The following is an 18,848-nucleotide window of genomic DNA, read 5'->3' on the forward strand; positions in this document are numbered from 1 at the left end:
TGATTTGGAAAATATTTGAACACCTTGTCTTAAAATATTTTATTCATCATGTTAAAATAAAACGTTCCATAATCAATTTTTTTCTTTTCTTTTTTCAATTTTTCCAATTTTTCAGAAAAAAACAAAAGGCTTCAGGAAAAAAAAATGGGTTTTTTCCAGGTTTTTTCCAGGCCTTCACATCTTTATTTGGAGGTTTACGGCCATCCCGCTCTGTCATGTTATTATAGTTTGATGCTGGCTTTGGCCAGGAACTTGAGGGAAGAGACAATATCCCCTTCTTAAACTTATACTTCTGAAAATAGCACACGAGAGGGTTTTGAAAATTCAAAAATAAACACAATATGTTATTCAATGTAGAAGGGAAAAGGTCGGGTGGATTCTGGGGTAAAATGTCTGTGGTGACTTAGTAGATTCACAAACTCCAGTAAATATGTTTTCAGCAAAACAAAGTTTGAGTCTAGTGGCATCTTTAAGACCAACAAAGTTTTATTCAAGGTATGCTTTCATGTGCAAGCACACTCCTTCAAGCTACGCACCTGAACCTATGTTTTCAGTAAGAGTTTTAGCTTTTTCACAAAGTCTTTGAATCTTTGAGTTGCGAGGCTTTGGTTTCTGGGTCTACTAGACTCTCCAGTAAGTTCTTGAGTTTAACTGACTTTCAGAGGGCAGGGATATACTAACAAGTACCCAAATTACTTCTCTTGAAACAAATCAGAGATTACTCCATTCTTTAGAGCCATCTCCCTTTTCAACTGGGCAGGGAATTACTTCTCTAAACTGAAAGATCTGTCCTTTTTTCTGGCCCAAATGGGGGTCTTCAGCGATCCTCCCACTCCTCCTTGTCAACCTTCCCGGTTTTCAGTCAGTGCTAAACTGAATTCTCTTCAGCCATCAGTTCCCAGCTCTTTCTTTCTCAACAGATGCTAACCAGTGAAATCAGTTGGAGCAGCCTGTCACTCAAAGGCTCTCCGGCTCTGTGAGGCATGAACTCTCCACAGTCCATCACATGTTTATACAGCACTTACGAGCTTCCAAAGCACAGTCCATCGCAGGTGCCTTTGTTGTAGGTAATGTAAAGTTTGTCAGACTTACACATCAAAACATACATTACCTCCCCCCCTTTTACTCTCAGCCACCTGTCCTTACCACGAATTAGCCAGACCTCCAACAAATATGGCTGACTGTGATCGCCAAACAATACAACAAAACCCAGCAAGGCATGGATCCAGCTGAGTCATGGTGGCCATCCCGTCTTTCTAGGGATGTCTGTCTACCATGGCAGTGGTTCTTATTAGAGGATTGCTTGCTTTGCTGTCCACACATGCCCTTGGACCTCTGTTTCTTAATTCCCAGTACAGCAGCAGAGGCTGTCGTATCATAGGACTCCTTCCAACACCTCAGTTCCACATGGATACCTCCCCCGTACAAGCTAGGAAGAGTGCTGTCAGTGCAGTTGTGTCAAGCTTCTGCCCTCCATAACTTCTGCAGGGTCAGAATGTAAGAAATTTTAAGAGCAGAGTCTCCCCTGTCTGAGCAGCCCTTGTAATTTTAAGTGGCACTAATAGTAATGTACTGGATGATTGTAAATAGTAACCTGGGAGTTATTCCTCTTAGATGCCTGACTGTTTAATTGATAGATGCCCTTGTTCTGACTCTTTGAGTGATTACCAGGTAGTTTGGCACACAGCTAGAGGCTGTAACCTTAATTGTGACTGATTAATTTGGCTGAAATATGTTGCTAAGTCAATTCAGCTGTTTCATTAAACTGATTGAATTGCATCTAGCTATTAGAGGTGTTTGAAAGAAAGGTAGCCGACAGATGATATAGGAGCGCTAACCTCTGCATTAAGCTATAAAATAGCCATTAAGGAAACCTGTGCCAAAATTGAATTGTTCCAGAGAAATTTGATTTCCAGGTCTAGTGCTAATTAAACGATATATGCTTAATGGGTGTCAGGAGTTAATTGGAACACCTGATGGCCTCAATGTGGGCTTTAAATATTTTTGTCATCATTTTAATTTCCTTGGCTGTTTTTGATCCTTCAGCAAATATGGGCAAAATAACTTGCTATGCTGCCTTTGCAGATCTTCAGGAATCACTTGCAAGCCCAATTGTCTCTTCTTACAAAAGTGCACAGATCTTGGCTCTCCTGACATTTGTAAATTAAACAAAGATTTTTAAAACCACTGTTTATTTTAAAAAAAATATTACCAATTGTGTTGCAATGTTGTTGTTAGCCATTCAGTCATATTCGACTCTTGGCGATTCTGTGGGCCAGCTCACTCCATGTTTTCCAGCCAGCCTTGTACTGTTTCTTTTAGTTGCTCCATGCTCTGGCTGGTGTCAACTTTTATGTTGTCTAGCCACCATGCTCTTTGGTGGCCGGGTATCCATCCTTTTGCCACTAACCAATCTAAGCAGGTTGGTGTAGTGGTTAAGTGCACGGACTCTAATCTGGGAGAACTGGGTTTGTTTCCCCACTCCTCCACTTGCACCTGCTGGATGACCTTGGACAAGCCAAAGTTCTGTCAGAGCTGTTCTCTCAAGGACAGTTCTCTCAGAGCTCTCTCAGCCCCACCAACCTCACAGGGTGTCTGTTGTGGGGAGGGGAAGGGAAAGGAGTTTGTAAACCGCTCTGAGACTCCGAGTGAAGGGCAGGGTATAAATCCAATCTCCTCCTCCTCCTCCTCCTCCTCCTCCTCCTCCTCCTCCTCCTCTTCCTCTTCTTCTTCTTCTTCTTCTTCTTCTTCTTCTTCTTCTTCTTCTTCTTCTTCTCATAATAGGTTTTTCTAGTAAGTTCTTCCGCATGGTGTGGCCAAAACAAGTCAGTCGCAGTCTTGTAATTTTTTTCTTCCAATGGCGTGTCTGGTTTTATGCACTCCGATACTTGCTTTCTTGTCAGCTTTGCTGTCCAAGGAATGCGCAGGAGCCTTCTCCAGCACATGTAGTTGCAGTGTAGAGTCTTAATATTATTACAGATCCACAGAGGAGTAATTAAACTGTGGCATTCACTGCCAGTGGGCATAGTATAGATGGCTTTAAAAGGGAGTTAGACTCAAGGAGGAGAGGTCTGTCCGTGTCTACTGACCTCCCTATATAGAGACAGCAAGCCTTGGAATACCAGTGGTAGGAGGCACCCTGTTTGTTGGCCCTCCAAAGCAACTCTTTTGGCTACTGTGTGAAACAGGATGCTGGACCAGATAGAAAACTGGTCTTATCCAGTAGGGCTGTCTACTGATCTGAACTGATGGATCTATCTAGGTCAGTACTGTATACCCTGCCTGACAGCAGCCTCAGACAGAGAAAAAAGGTCTTCCCCAAGGTCTGCTACGTTTATTAAGCATATTTTTATCCTACTTTGCCTTCAAGGAGCTCCGGGAACATGGTTCTCCTTGCTTCCATTTTATCTTCACAACACCGCCATGCGGTTAGGTTTGTTAGACTGAATGAGAATGAGTGGTTCAGGTCAGCCAATACGTTTTCTGGTGGGCACCAATTTGAACCCAGGTCTCTCTGGCATTGCCTTTTAACTGGAAATTGCAGGGGTCAAACCAGGGACCTTCTTCTTGCAAATCCCATGGTCTACCACTAGGGATGCCAGCCTCCAGGTGGGACCTGGGGATCTCCCAGAAGAACTACAGCTCATCTCCAGATTACAGAGACCAGTTCCCCTGGAGTAAATGGCTGCTTTGGCGGGGAGGAACCCTGTGGCATTGTACCCCCCTGAGGTCCCTGTCCTCCCCAGGCTCCATCCCCAAATCTCCAGGCGTTTTCCAACCTGGTGCTGGCAACCCTACCTCCCTACCCCCTGCTGGTAGCCAGGGGGACCGAGCCACAAACCTCACAACAGCCGTCCGGTAGATGTATGCAGAAGGATGTGTGAAGTCCCCTTTGTGAGTTTTTTGTCTCATTTGTTCCCTGCTTCCTAGCCTAGATTATAGAGGATCTTGTCCCCCCGCCTCCTCAAGGTGTGAAAAGCAATGATGTTTCTTGGCAGTCCATATTTTACTGTTTCCACATGACTGTCAGCGCGACTGTTTACTGGAGCTTACCTCAATCCCTCTTGGAACAGACACATTTGAATTCCATAGCTGTGAAACAGCTTTAAAAAAAACACAACAAATAAGAATATGTGTAAACAAGGGATTTCATGAGGCTTTCTTGAGGGCTCTGTATAAAATCTTGTGATAAACACTCGTTAAAAGGGCCTTATCATAACATGGTTACTTGGAGGTGAGATGATTCTTGTCAAAAATTTGTTTCTGCACCAGAGCATAAAAATAAGAGAGATGAAAAAAAGACATTATTCCCTCAGATACACAGATATAGAAATTCTTTGAATAGTAATCTAACAGTAGATCCTTTTCTCAATACTCCTACAGACAAGGGTACAAATAAGTCGTTTTTCTGTCAACATTGGCCTTTGTGTGTCCAAGGTGCTATGGTGTGGCATGTTTACCGTAACCTTTCATATCATGGCTTCTGCTTTCTGGTAATTCACCCTTCAGATTAGCATCTGCGGGTACTTTGAATGGCCGAGAAATACGATAATTACCAAAGCTGCACCCACACATCACTGGATACTGTGCCATATAGCAGTCATTTGCAACTAGATTTTCCTGCCCAGTTACAAAATGCAGCTATGGCCAGTGTTCCCTTTAAGGTGTGGAGCAAAATTGCTACTTTGTGAGCTTTACTGGCATTATAGTTCTGAGCGAGCAGTTTGGCTACTGCATAAATTAGCTTGCTCTGGAGCCCTCCTTCCTGAGCTAAGACAAAAATGTGTGAGCCGGAGGCTAGAAAACTGTGAGCTAGCTCACACTGACTTAGCTTAGAGGGAACACTGGCTATGGCACAGTGATAGAGCAAATATTCAGTGATCTGTGGGACCTTAGCTATAGGATTCTGAGACCATGGCTATGGAAGTGGACTGTGGTTCATCAGTAATGCTTTGCATACAAAAAGTCCCAGGTACAGTCTCTGGCATCTCCAGCGCAAAGGATTAGGTACTAGATGATGTGAAAGACTCCAACCTGAGACCCTGGAGAGCCAGAGTAGAAATGACTCTGATCTTGATAGACGCTTCAGTATAAGGCAGCTTCAAGTGTACATATTCCACCAACTGCGTGATACTGGCAGTAGGGCTCCAGAATGGCCTACAGATCTTCGTCAAGGCATATTTCCTGGGGGCCATCACCAGATTAGATAATTCTGCAGAACGGTAGCTTCAGAATGGCAGCCGTTCTTCCACATCTTCGTTCTGCTAGTGTGTAGAGCTGCGGTGGCTCAAGTGGTTAAGACGCTGAACTGCAGGCTGTGGGAGGTCGGTAGTTCAGCAGTTCGAGACCTGATTGTGCCGCATGACGGAGTGAGCTCCCATCTCTAGTTCCAGCTCCTGCCAACCTAGCAGTTCGAAAGCAAGAAATTGCAAATAGATAAATAGGTACCACTTCGGTGGGAAGGGAACAGGGTTCCGTGCGCCTTGGTGTTTAGTCATGCCGGCCACATGACCACGGAAACATCTTCGGACAGCGCTGGCTCTTCGGCTGAAACCGAGATGAGCACCGTAACCCTAGAGTCGGATTCGACTGGCTTTCGAGCAAGGGAACCTTTACCTTTTTAGAGGATAGAATGTGGGACTAGGCCTGGGGAGACCCCGATTCAAATCCCAACTCTGCCTTGAAGCTTCACCGGGTAACCCTGGACAGGTCTCTCGTCTGCTGAAATAAACTCATGTATGTGGATGGCCCCGAGCTTCTGAAAAGGAACCAAGAGTAAAATATATGACTGAGAGACAGATGAAGTATGCCTAACTCTTTGTAGCCCCTGTGCTGGAAGAAAATAATTCTTCCTTATTAATGTCCCATACACTGGGAAGGGCCCAAGACAAAAGGCCTCACAGCTAAATATTACAAATGACAAAGATGGGCCTTGTGTTGAAAGATCTGACATCGACACTCAGTTGATGTGCCGTTTCTTCATTCATAGGAAGCGCATACAAAAAGCCGACTCTTATATCAGCAACAGGCACAATTCAAGAGGGTTAAATCAAAGTGTAACGATTGACAATGTTTGCAAAGCACCCCCACTCACTCTTTCTCTTCCCTCCTTTCTCTTATTTCAATAGTGCCGGCCCTAAAGGGGATAACATTTATGAATGGAGATCTACGATCCTTGGTCCCCCAGGTTCCGTATATGAAGGTGGTGTCTTTTTCCTGGATATCACGTTTTCTTCTGATTATCCATTTAAACCACCAAAGGTAAGGCTATGTATATGATTTTCAAAATGGTGGATCTTACAAAGGGCTATCTCTGTGTGTATATTCGATGACTTCCCTTCTGAGGGAGAGCGAAAAGCACTTGTAGGTTGACCAATGGGAAAACTGTAGCAAGAAACCACTGTGCTGTCAACGCCACTTCAAGTATGGTGCTCAGCCCCACGGATAGGGTAAAAACTGCCCCAAGCTGTAATAATGGTGGTGGAAAATGCTGTCCAGTCTAGAGATGTAAAATTTCCGGAAATTTTGAAGATTGGAAAAAAACCCGGGTTTTTTTCGGGAAAAAACGGAAATTTTTGGAAAAATTGAAAAAAATGCTACATTAGCATTTCTTTTGTCTTTTCTAGATTGAAAGTCATTCTGTTACTTTAGGAACATAAAAAATGACTATGGACATTTTTACTTGGCATGAAATTATCACAACTAGCATATTAAAAATATAGTGTACCCAATTATTACAAACAGAATACCCACCCACATGCAAAAACAAAACTGAAACCTTTTTATTTTCTTCTGACAATCGCACCTCCTAAAGGAAGAAATGCATCTTGTTCTTGCATTGGAGAGTTCAGTTTGTAACCTAGGACTTGCTTGTCCTCAGTGCACAGAAATTAGATCAATCTGATACCATTATATATTTTAGAAATGATTTGGAAAATATTTGAACACCTTGTCTTAAAATATTTTATTTATCATGTTAAAATAAAACATTCCATAATCAATTTCTTTTCTTTTCTTTTCTTTTTTCAATTTTTCCAATTTTTCGGAAAAAAACAAAAAAGCTTCAGGGGAAAAAACGGTTTTTTTCCGAATTTTTCTGGTTTTTTTCCGGGCCTTCACATCTCTAGTCCAGTCAGAGCTGACTTATGGGGACCCTGTAGGGTTTTCAAAGCAGGAGATGTTCAGAGGTGGTTGACCATTGCCTGCCTCTGCAGCATGACCCTGAAATTCCTTGGTGGTCTCGCACTGAGATACTAACCAGGGTTGACCCTGTTTAGCTTCCCAGATCCGACGAGGCCAGGCCAGGCCAGGGCGGGCTCTAATGCGTCTCCCACTATTGGCTGCAGTCACACACACTAAATAATCCACTCTCAATCCACTTTCAGTGCACTTTCCAACTGGATTTTGCCAGTTCACACAGTTGGAAAGTGCACTGAAACTGGATTGAAAGTGGATTATTCAGTGTATGTGACCACAGCAGTTAAGACACATTTGGTGTGCCACAGAGCTATGTTTAGACCCTGCTATCATCCGAGGGGAGAAAAATGAATTTTGGACTAGGGCGACAGCAACTACCAGTTTTATCATGTTCCAGCTTGTACTTACTGGGGGTGGGGGGAGATGGAGGAGATATTGTGATCCATGCTTCCGCATTCACACAAGAGGGAATTCCCTCAAGGCCTTAACGTCCCCCTTCCAACCAGACCTCAGCCAGCTAAATATTTTATCAAGCGCACTGCAGTGTGCATAGCTGTTAACCAGCATGGGCAGCCCATACTGTGGCTTAAGTTGCACCCTAAATTATTAATACACTAAGGTTTAAAAACTCTTGGCGCATTCGATAGACTCCTGGATTGTTTTTTAAAGATACCTCAACCTAGACCCCTGTGTGTTGGCAGCTTCGAACAGAAACTAACTGTTGAGCTAGTGTGCAAGTTAGGCAAAGATTCCCCAGAGAGGCAGCATAAGAATTCTCAAACAAACAAACAAAGAAGTAAGGAAAATTGCCTGATTTTTAAAGAAAAAAACTTTTTTGTTTACTTAAACTAACTTTGTGCAAAGAAGTAAGAAAAATTGTCTGATTTTTAAAGAAAAAACTTTTTGTTTACTTAAACTAACTTTGTGCTCCCTTCTAAGTCTATTGGAATCAGTGGGATTAGAAGGGTGTAATTGTTTAGAATGGCACTCTTGGACTGGAAATGGGGTTGCCAGCCCCCCCCCCCGGTGGGGGATGAACATAAGAACACAAGAGAAGCCCATCCAGTCCAACACTCAGTCACACAGTGGCCAAAAATACCAGGTGCCATCAGGAGGTCCAGCAGTGGGACCAGGACACTAGAAGCCCTCCCACTGTTGCCCCCCCCAAGCACCAAGAATATAGAGCATCCCTTGCCCCAGACTGAGAGTCCCTATCTATACCTTGTGGCTAATAGCCACTGATGGACCTCTGTTCCATATGTTTATCCAGTTCCCTCTTGAAGCCGTCCATGCTTGTAGCCGCCACCACCTCCTAGGGTGGGGGCGTGGGGTTGCCAGATCTAGGTTGGTAAACTCCTGGAGATTTGGGGATAGAGCCTGGGGGCGGCAGGGACCCCAGTGGGGCACAATGCCACAGAGTCCACCTTCCAAAGGATCCGTTTTCTCCTGGGGACCCAATCGCTGTAGTCCGGAGATGAGCTATAATCCCAGGGGCTCCCCCAGTTCCACATGGAGGTTCCCTAACTGGAAACCTAGAGTGGAACGCTAGGCACTAAAGTTAGTACATGGAATCAAGACAAAGATTTTCATTTCTGGCAAAAGCAAAGACAGAAGGCCTCTCGACTCGCTGTCATGAGCATTTGATAGTGATCTGCACATGTGTAAAGATAATTTGAGGGCTGGGCTTTTTATTGTGACAATTTTATGGAGTAATTAAAATCGAATTAATGGCTTCATGGTATGAATTCGCAGAACAGTTTTATAGTAAGGTGTGTCTTAAATAGGAATCTACTGGTTTTTCTCAAGAGTCTTTTTCCCTAGCGGTAGAAAAATGCCATGCTAGCTCAGATCCTGTCGTGCTGGCCTTTGACTACTGCTCAAAGCGGTGTACGGACATGAACAGACTGTAAAACATCTCAGGTGAAGAGGACACAAACAAAGCAGTTATTAAATTGTCCCCAACGTATCGGTCTGAAATTTCCTGAAATGTTGGGCGGCACAGTCACAAACCTTTCCATCCCCATTGATTTTTTAGCAATTCTAAACTGTTCGTGAAGTGTGTGTTGGGAACGAATGTGGCTTTGTTTACTGAAACTGTTTTATCTCAGAACAGTCAAAATTCCATCAGGATCGTTAGAACTAATTAGGCAGTTAATTGGATAGCAAAGTGTAATAAATAATTGGATACCAAAGTGTAATAAATAAAAGCTTCATGTTTTTTTTAAAAAGTCTGTGTCTTTATAGCTGTTGTCTTAAAAGAAAATAAGAAGGAATCCTGCCTTGATACTGACAGTGTTCCCAATGAAAATGCAATGTTGGCATCGATTATCATTTTTAAAAAAACTGTACGCCTGCTACTGGAAGGTTTTTCTAAATGGAGTGCCAAATATAATCCATAAAATTGTCCCAGGCATAAAACTGAAATCGCATGCATTTTGCTCATATGATATAGATATTTTTTTTGCCAGCATAAATGTTTGTTTAAAAATTGCAGCTGTGTAGCAGATGTCTGAAGGAGAAGATTCAAAACCTGCTATTGAACAAATAGGCCAAGTTTTCGCTTTATTCAGCCAGTGCATCTGTTGAACTTCTCACACCGTTGAAATCAAGGATTGGGGTGGGGGTTGGGTCTGTCTTCTGCCTTCTCTAACAGGTTGTGTCATCTGGTTTGTATCCAGAGACCTGTTTTAGGCAGACCCAAGGGTGTCTGTGGAGGGAGTCTCACAATACAAGAACTTGTGGGCACTCCATAAAATTGTTGAGCGGTCGGGGTAGAACGGATAAAAGGAAGTACTTCTTCACCCAAAGAGTGATTAACATATGGAATTCACTGCCACAGGAAGTGGTGGCGGCTACAAGCATGGACGGCTTCAAAAGGGAATTAGATAAGCATATGGAGCAGAGGTCCATCAGTGGCTATTAGCCACCAGGTATAGATAGGGGCTCTGGGGCAAGTGATGCTCTGTCTTCTTGGTGCTTGGGGGGGTCAACAGTGGGAGGGCTTTTAATGTCCTGGCCCCACTGGTGGACCTCCTGATGGCACTGGTATTTCTGGCCACTCTGTGATACAGAGCGTTGGACTGGATGGGCCTTTGGCCTGATCCAACATTGGCGTCTCTTATGTTCTTATGCAGGTAGGGTTAGGAGTAATTTTTTTACTCTTTTTCCCTTTTGAAAATTTCACCTGCTTTTGAAAATCTCACCTATTTCAAAGGTGTGCGCATTGGGACATGGCACTGCAATGTAAAAGCTTTATCTGTCTCCAAAGTTCATTGTACTCTGGATCCTCACTCTGGAGGCCTGTCAGAAGGTTAGTGGGGTAGACAGTAACACCATCACTGTTGTCCTAACTTGCGTTGAAAAGGAACTCAGGCTGGCATCTGATTGCCATTTGATGAGAGAACATAAGAACATAAGAGAACTTGTTAGATCAGGCCAGTGGCCCATCCAGCCCAACACTCTCTGTTCCACAGTGGCCAAAACCCAGGTGCCATCAGGGGTTCCCCCAGAAGGGCCAGAACTCCAGAAGCCCCCCTACTGTTGTCCCCCCCCCACCAAGCACCAAGAATACAGAGCATCACTGCCCCGGATCGTGTGTGCCCCCCAAGTCCAGAAGAGCCATGTGATATATCCTCACGCTTCGTTTTTATTTCCACACCCCAAGCAGGAGTATGACGCTGTCGGCTCACCAGGAAAAGCCGCAACAAAACTTTAAAGTTTGAGATAACAGCCATGAATAAGGCAGCTGTGGGGCGGGGGGAGGGTTTGAGGGAAAACCACTTTTCAGATGAGTCTTACATCGCAAGGAACAAAAATGAAAAGCCTCCGTAGCAACATTCTCCGACAAAGGGTGAATAATTCCCTGCAGGTTTCAAAAAGATTGGTAACAACCTGTGCACAAAAGGTGCGTAATGATTTTCTCCCCCTCGGCCCCCCACTCTTTTTTAGGTTACTTTCCGTACCAGGATCTATCACTGCAACATCAACAGTCAGGGAGTCATCTGTCTGGATATTCTGAAAGACAACTGGAGCCCTGCTTTGACTATTTCAAAGGTTCTGCTGTCTATCTGTTCCCTCTTGACAGACTGCAATCCTGGTAAGGAATTAATTATTTCTTGTTTTCCTTTTCAGCGTTACTAATTGCACGGCCAGCAAAGCCAAACCAATTCCTACCCCTGGTTGTTAAAAAAAAAAAAGAATTGCTCAAAGCATATTGACCGTGTAAGACAGACATAAATAAATACATTGGATCAAACGCAGGGGAGATGATGAATTCATGATGAAAAGGCTGATGGCTTGACACAGCATGCCCTGGAAATGGATGCTTTTGTTCAGGTTATCTTTAAACCTCTGGATCAGGCCCGTAGCTATGGTGGGGCTTTGGGGGGCTCTGCCCCCTTTCTTAAAGGCACAGCCCCACAAGAATTTCTCCTGTAAATGCATTTTTCAAACATTTTAAAACATTTTTTTAAAGGCATGCACTGCTTTAAGCAGACTGGGGTGCTGTTGTTGACTAATTCCCGCACTGAGCAAGGGGGTTGGAGTAGGTGACCTCTAGGATCCCTTCTAACTCTGTGTCAAGAAACTGATCTCCTTCAGGAGAGGTTTTCTGCCTAAGTGTTAGCTTCTTGGCTATAGAAGTCATCACCCCCACCTGCTGGCTTTTGATCAGAATTGTTGCTTAGGTTGGCAGAAGTGATTAACTTGCAGCAGCTGAGAACTGTCATCTAAAGTGGTTGACAGCTTGCAGTTTTGAGATCTATCCTGGTAACAGCTTTCTGTTTCCAAAATGGTTTTTCTTTTTGCACTGAGAACTTCAGCCCCACCAGAAAAAAATTTGTCCCACAAGCCACAAAACCCCAGTTACCTGCTCTGAATACCCAGGTAGTGCAGTCGACCAGTCGTTGAGTCACTTTTGAGAGCAAAGTTATTAGCAGGTTATACCCTCAGTTCCAATAACAGTGAATGATGCGCCAGTACACCTAAATAGCTTGACAGCCCCCAGATTATCAGGAGGGCAGCAAAACAGGGCTAACCTCCACAATATAGTAGGGTTTCTGCAAATTTGGGGAAACTCCTCAATTATATAGGAAAATAAATATGTTGCTATTTAAAAAAAATTGAACCCCCCCCCAAGCCCATCAAAGAGTTAAAGGGATTGCCAGATATCATGTTGCTTCTATAAAATTTATCCAAAACATTAGACACATGCGCATCTTCCTCCCCCATCTCCCCTCTGAAGAGAAGGACCCAGCCAGACGAGGGTGTAGCAGGTTTGCTATCTTCTAGGAGCCGCAAAAATGGTGAGGCTCAGTTGAAAGCAAGAAGAGACAGAGTGAGGATGTATAGGAGATGGCTTGCTTTAATCCCTAACGTGTCATATTCCGGAGGCGGAGGAATGACATAAAATCTGAAAAGCTCTGACTGCTTGAAAGCTTAGAGAGTCCCGGCAGTTAGGATAGGGAGAAAAGAGCTTCCTCTCATTCAGCGTACCTTTTCCTCTTCCTCTTTATTTGTGAAGAGGGCAGAATTCTGAACAGGTGATAGCAGGCCACAATAGGAATGAAAATGGGATCAGAGGATGTGTGCTCTGGAGAGGAGGGGATGTGGCTCTGTGGTAAGAGTATCTGCTTGGCCTGCAGAAGCTCCCAGGTTCAGTCACCGGCATCTCCCGCTGAAAGGACCAGGTGGTGGGTGATGTGAAAGACTTCTGCCTGAGAGCTGCTGCCAGTTTGAGTAGACAATACTGACCTTGATGGCCCAGTGGTCTGATTCCAGCTGATTCTAGAGAGTCAGCTGTGGTGTCGTGGTGAAGAGTGGCAGACTCTAATCTGGAGAACTGAGTTTGATTCTTCACTCCTCCACATGCAGGCCGCTGGGTGACCTTGGGCCAGTCACAGTTCTCTTAGAGCTGTTGTCTCAAGACCATTTCTCTCAGAGCTCTCTCAGCCCCACCTACCTCACAGGGTGTCTGTTGCGGGGAGAGGAAAGGAAGGAGATTGTAAGCTGCTCCAAGACTCCTTCAGGTAGTGAAGAGCAAGGTACAATACCAACTCTTCTTCTTCTGTATAAGGCAGCTTCATGTGTTCGCGTGGCGACACGTTCCCTGACCCTAATTTCCCTTCCCCAACCTTCCCTATACAGTAGATGGCCGGAGAGATAAATAATAACCTCCTCCTGCTTTTTTAAAAAATAACTTTTTGTTTATAACTTTTCCAAATATACAAAAACTCCTTCTGCTTTTTGTTGGCCCAATTCTGAGCTAGAGAATCAATGTCCAGCTCATGTTGCTTTAAAGCTCTCTGGTCATGCAGCAGAAGATTGATCCAGGTGGTCTGCCGTGTTGGTCCGAAGCAGTAGAACACATTTAGAGTCCAGGGGCACCTTTAAGGCGGCTAAAGTTTGCTAAAGTCGTGGGCTGGAGCACCAAGAAGCTAGTCATCTTGCCCCAGAAGTCCACAATCTTGTGCTGTTGTTGTTTTGGGGGGGGGAGGGATGTTTCCCACTTGTTCATTCCCCATCCCCGGGTGCCAACTTGTACGAGTTAATGCATTATACTCCAGCCAGTGAAATATGACCTCACCGATCGCACTTCCTTTTAACACAGTGCTCAGTAAAGTGGCTCAACAGCTTTGTCCCTTTAGGATGTCGTTGCGTTCACACAATAAAAACTGGGTTTGATCCGGAATAAATTTTGCATCGGTGGAACGGGACTTCACTGGCTCCCTCCTTCCCACTGCAGCTGGCTGCAGTTTGGTGTAGTGGTTAGGAGTGCAGACTCTAATCTGGGAGAACTGGGTTTGATTCCCCGCTCCTCCACATGCAGCTGCTGGTGTGACTTTGGGTCAGTCATAAGCTCTTTCAGAGCTGTTCTGTCAAGGGCAGTTTCTGTCAAGAGCTCTCTCAGCCCCACCTACCTCACAGGGTTTCTCTTGTGGGGAGGGGAAGGGAAAGGAGATTGTAAGCTGCTCTGAGACACCTTTGGGTAGTGAAGGATGGGGTATAAATCCAATCTCTTCTTCTTCTTCTTCTGATCTCCACAAAACGCTACATCTGGGGGCTAGGACACCCTGATGTGAATGGGCAACTGGTGGAAGTTCCTTTTCCCCTTCTGTTAGTACAGTTTGTTTGTTTACTTACTTTATATCCTGGCTTTCTCCCCAATGAGGACCCGAAGCGGTTTACATAGTTCTCTTCTTCGTCATTTTATTCTCACAACAACCCTCTGAGGTAAATTCGGCTGAGGATATGACAGGCCCAGGGTCAGCCAGCAAGCTTCCATGGTGCGAGTGTGGATTTAAACCTGGCTCCCCCAGTTCCCAGTCCAACACTTTAACCATTACACCACACTGGCTCTTGTCGTCTTGATCCAACCCACTGGGCCCAAGTACAGCCAGTGGCCCCTTAGAATTTTCCCTCTGGGGCAGGCGACACGGATACCCCGTATCTCGTTAACTGTATATTTTTGAGCAGTTTCCCAAAGGGCTTTTCAATCAGGTAGGCAAAGCTTTTCTCTCCAGCGTGTTCAGGTCCAACATGCAAGGAGATTTTTTTGACACAGAGAGGCATTCAGATTTATTATTTGTCACACACACACACACACATACAGTGGTACAGTCCAGGAGGGGCTGGGGTATGTGTCATCTCTGAATATTTCAGTCCTCGCTAGGCTTACATGCTGTATCTTACCTCAAGGAAGATGAGTATGAAGAATTACAAGAGGCTGCTACAAATTACCGGTTTCCGACTCGGATGCTGAAAATACTGTTCCGGGCAAACGTTTTGAGGCATCTGCTAGTTGGAAGATTGCCTGAAATACCTTAAAGTGAAAACCTGAAGTGTTTATCAAATGTTTACTCTTCTGTTAGACAGGTTATTATTACTGCTGCTGCAATTGACAACATGTGAAATCGGACATTTGTCGTTTTTTGCCAAGAACAACAGGGCCCAGGCCTTCCTATTGGCTTTTCTGTTGTTCTGGCTGCAGGGAATTACTTCATGTCACTCTCTGCGAGCTTTCAAATGAATTCAATTGTCCCGGCATAAAAAGAACTCTAATTGACTGAAACGCCTCTCTGTGGAATTCTGTTTTGTGTACTGTCTCCTTTACAAAATGCCTCGTGTGTGTCTGAAGCTGCAGTTTTGAACGTGCTTAACTTGGAAGTAAGGTCCACTTAAATCAGTAGGTTGTAGGGCTGAACTACACTGAATAGCTCATCATAGAGGAACTGTGTTCCTTGACTGTACCGTATTAGGCTGTGTGGGGAGGGTCCTGCTTGAATGCTCTTGATGGGGGGAAAGTGCAGGGGGGGGAAATCCATACACATCAGAAAATACGGTGTGTTAGGAAGAAAGCTAAGTTAGTCTCCCGCTACCTGACATATGCGGGGGTGGGTGGGTTTATAGGATTGAACTTTCTGTCATAGCCCCCCCCCCCCCCCCCCACCCCGCTCGGACAACCCAGCGTTCTCTCACCAGGTTGCCAACTTCCAGGTGAGCAAATAGGAGAGAAATTTGCGAAAAGAAGATATACAGTCCCAGAAAAACGAGTGCAACCAAATTACTAATGCAATCCTTATTTCTATTAAATAGACAGCTATAATCAATCGATACAATATAGTTAAAGGTGTAGTCTTAACATGAAACTATATTGTATCGATTGATTATAGCTGTCTATTTAATAGAAATAAGGATTGCATTAGTAATTTGGTTGCACTCGTTTTTCTGGGATGGGGCCTGGAGATCGCCCAAAAATACCACTGGTCTCCAGACTACAGGGATTGGTTCTCATGGAGAAAATGGCTGCTTTGGAGGGTGTGGCATTATAACCTCTCTTCCCCAAACCCTGCCCTCCCCCCAGGCTACACCCTGAAATCTCCAGGGATTCCCAGCCCAGAGTTGGGGACTCTTTGCCGCCATCTTCCTTGAAGCTGCTAAGCAGGCCTGGGACTGGTCCTGCCTGGGTAGGGAATCCTTCATGGAAATCCCCAGTCAGGTTCCCCAGTTCCATGATGAAAGAATGGTATGTGATATAAAAGTGACAGATAAAAAGTATACCTTATGCTAAACCTGCAAATTTTACATATATACATAGGGTTGCCAACTGCTGCTTGGGAAATACCTGGAGATTTGGAGGTGAAGCCTGTGGAGAGCGGGGTTTGGGAAGGCGAGGGAACTCAGTGGGGTATAATGCCATAGAGTCCACCCTCCACAGGCAGTAGGTTCAGGACAGACAAAAGGAAATACTACTTTATGCAGAGAGTTATTAAAATGTGGCATTTGCTACCAGAGGGTGTAGTGATGGCCACAGGAATAAACAGCTGGGTAAAAGGGGATAAGATAGATTCATGGAGAATAAGTCTATCAGTGGCTACTAGCCATGGCAATTGAGGGCACTAAGGCACTAAGCCTCTGAATGCCAGGAGGCAACATCGGGGAATGGCTCGGCCTCTATGCCCTGTTGTTGGCCGTCCAGAGGAACTGGTTGGCCACTGTGTGAGAGAGGGTGCCGGACTAGATGGACTGTTGGTCTGATCCAGCAGGGCTCTTCTAATGTTCCTGGGAAGGCCTCAGCCTCTATGCCCTGTTGTTGGCTCTCCAGAGGAACTGGTTGGCCACTGTGCGAACCAGGATTCTGGACTAGATGGACTATTGGTCTGCTCCAACAGGGCTCTTCTTATGTTCTTATGCAGGGGAAGGTTATTCTAAATTTTGTGAAAAATTTCAAATGTAATGTTGCGAGCTTTAAATGGCTTTGGAAGTTGCTGTAAGTTGCCATCTGTGGTGAGAAGGGCCAGATTTTGTTTTTAATGTTTTAATAAATATTTGGAAGCCTGCCTGTGGAGATAAGCAGCTTCGGGGAGGAGCTAATTACAACCGAGAAGCAGTGAAGTAAAGAGTTAAGCACCCCGTCCCCCCTGCTGTTTCCCTGCTCCAGACACCCTTCTCCGTTACTGTTTGTTATCCTAGGAGAAGCAGGAGATTGAGGGACTGTGTATAACTCATAAACCTTCTGCTCTCCTGCCTTCTCCCGTAAATGGTGGACTTGCAAATGTGCCTCCTGTTATTGGAAGAGAGTGGTGAGGATTGTATCAGCCCGGCTCTCAGAAAACAAATTCCCTACAAACCAGAGATGTTTCTTCTAGATTACGTACCCGATATCTAGGGTCACCAACCTCCAGGTGGTGGCTGGAGAGCTCCCGGGATTACAGTGGATCTCTAGGTAACAGAAATCAGCTCACCTGGAGAAAATGGCCACTTTGGAAGGTGGACGTTGCAACATCGTACCCCACTGAAGTCCCTCCGCAAACCCCGCCCTCCTTAGGCTCCACCCGCCAAAATCTCCAGGTATTTCCCAGCCCAGAGCTGGCAACCCAGCAAAATCATAGCCTTACATATTAGTGATGGAACCAAATTGGGCTTTGTCAGGAAACAGAAACAGAACAATAACAGAATGTTCAAGATTGAAGACTGGCTGTTGAAAATAAAAAGATATCCACATTTTGGTAAAATCAACAGTTTTCCCCCCCCCCCCCCAAAAAAGTGATGTATCCAGATTGGACTGAATATAGTCAGAAGTTGTACAGAGGATGGAACTGGCAGCAGACTCATCAGGAGTAGAGTTAGGGTCCCTCACTCTTGATATTCTTGTTTTTATGATCAATCAAACAGTAAGTAATGGGTTAAGTATGTATAATATCTAGTAGTAGTGTTCGTAAAGAAGAACTGTGGTTGATTCTGTATTTAAATTATGTTACAAGCGTTTGATGGTATATGTTTGAAAACAAATAAAAACTGAATGGCAAAAAAAAACCCAGTAAGTAATGGGTAAATCCTTTGACAGTGTACTTATTTGGTATGTTTTTGTCTCTTTTCTATCGCTTTTGGTGTTGTCGTAGTTGAATAAATCTTAATTAATAACAAACAAACAAACCTCTGCCCTCACCTGCAGTTAGAAATGGTCCAGCCGGGGGAAAAACTGTTACCATGTGAACTGTTACATAGAGGTAAATACTCTGAGGAATCAGAATGAAATCGAGGTGACTCCATAGCTGAGAATGAAACCGTGTATAGTTTGCTGTGGGTTGGCTCCCGTTGTGTCATTTTGCATCATTTAATATGTCATGTTAACACTTGAATGCTTTGCTTCAGTTCTGGTTATTAGACTTCTGGTTGGGTCTACCACCCAAATTCTGTTTCATTGTTTATTGAATGCCCCATCTGCCGATCGCATGGACTCGTTCTGTGTAATAAGAAGTCCCAGTGAGAAAGGCGGACTATAAAGAACGTAAATAAATAAACCATTTCAATGTTGATTTCTATGTTTTTGGAATGTCCCCTAACGTGCCGTCTCTGTTCCTTCCCATGTAGCTGATCCTCTGGTGGGAAGCATAGCCACTCAGTACCTGACCAACAGAGCAGAGCATGACAGGATAGCCAGACAGTGGACCAAGAGATACGCAACATAAATCACGTGACTACTTTTGTGCAGTGTGAAGGTGCAGAGATGGCACTTTGCGGTGCGCAACCAATCTTTATAGCCTTTACAATACGGACTTCTGTGTATATGTTATACTGATTCTACTCTCTGCTTTTATCCTTTTGAAGATTGGGATACTACTTCCCCCCCTCCCCACTCCCCCCCCTGCCCA

At 44.6% G+C, this 18,848-nt stretch overlaps 1 protein-coding gene across 2 annotated transcripts in view; it reads left to right on the forward strand.

The window, feature by feature from the left end:
- UBE2E3 (ubiquitin conjugating enzyme E2E 3) overlaps positions 1 to 18,842 on the forward strand; it is a 152,693-nt gene extending 133,851 nt beyond the window's left edge. For both annotated transcript variants that reach the window (XM_015420145.1, XM_015420144.1), the window contains exons 4-6: positions 6,129 to 6,261; positions 11,146 to 11,293; positions 18,568 to 18,842. In XM_015420145.1, the coding sequence (XP_015275631.1) occupies positions 6,129 to 6,261; positions 11,146 to 11,293; positions 18,568 to 18,665 (379 nt within the window). In that variant the 3' untranslated portion in view covers positions 18,666 to 18,842. The remainder of the gene's footprint in view (positions 1 to 6,128; positions 6,262 to 11,145; positions 11,294 to 18,567) is intronic.
- The last annotated feature ends 6 nt before the right edge of the window (positions 18,843 to 18,848 follow it).

Source organism: Gekko japonicus, unplaced genomic scaffold (assembly GCF_001447785.1).
Source record: "Gekko japonicus isolate JY-2015 unplaced genomic scaffold, Gekko_japonicus_V1.1 scaffold51, whole genome shotgun sequence".
NCBI lineage: Eukaryota > Metazoa > Chordata > Lepidosauria > Squamata > Gekkonidae > Gekko > Gekko japonicus.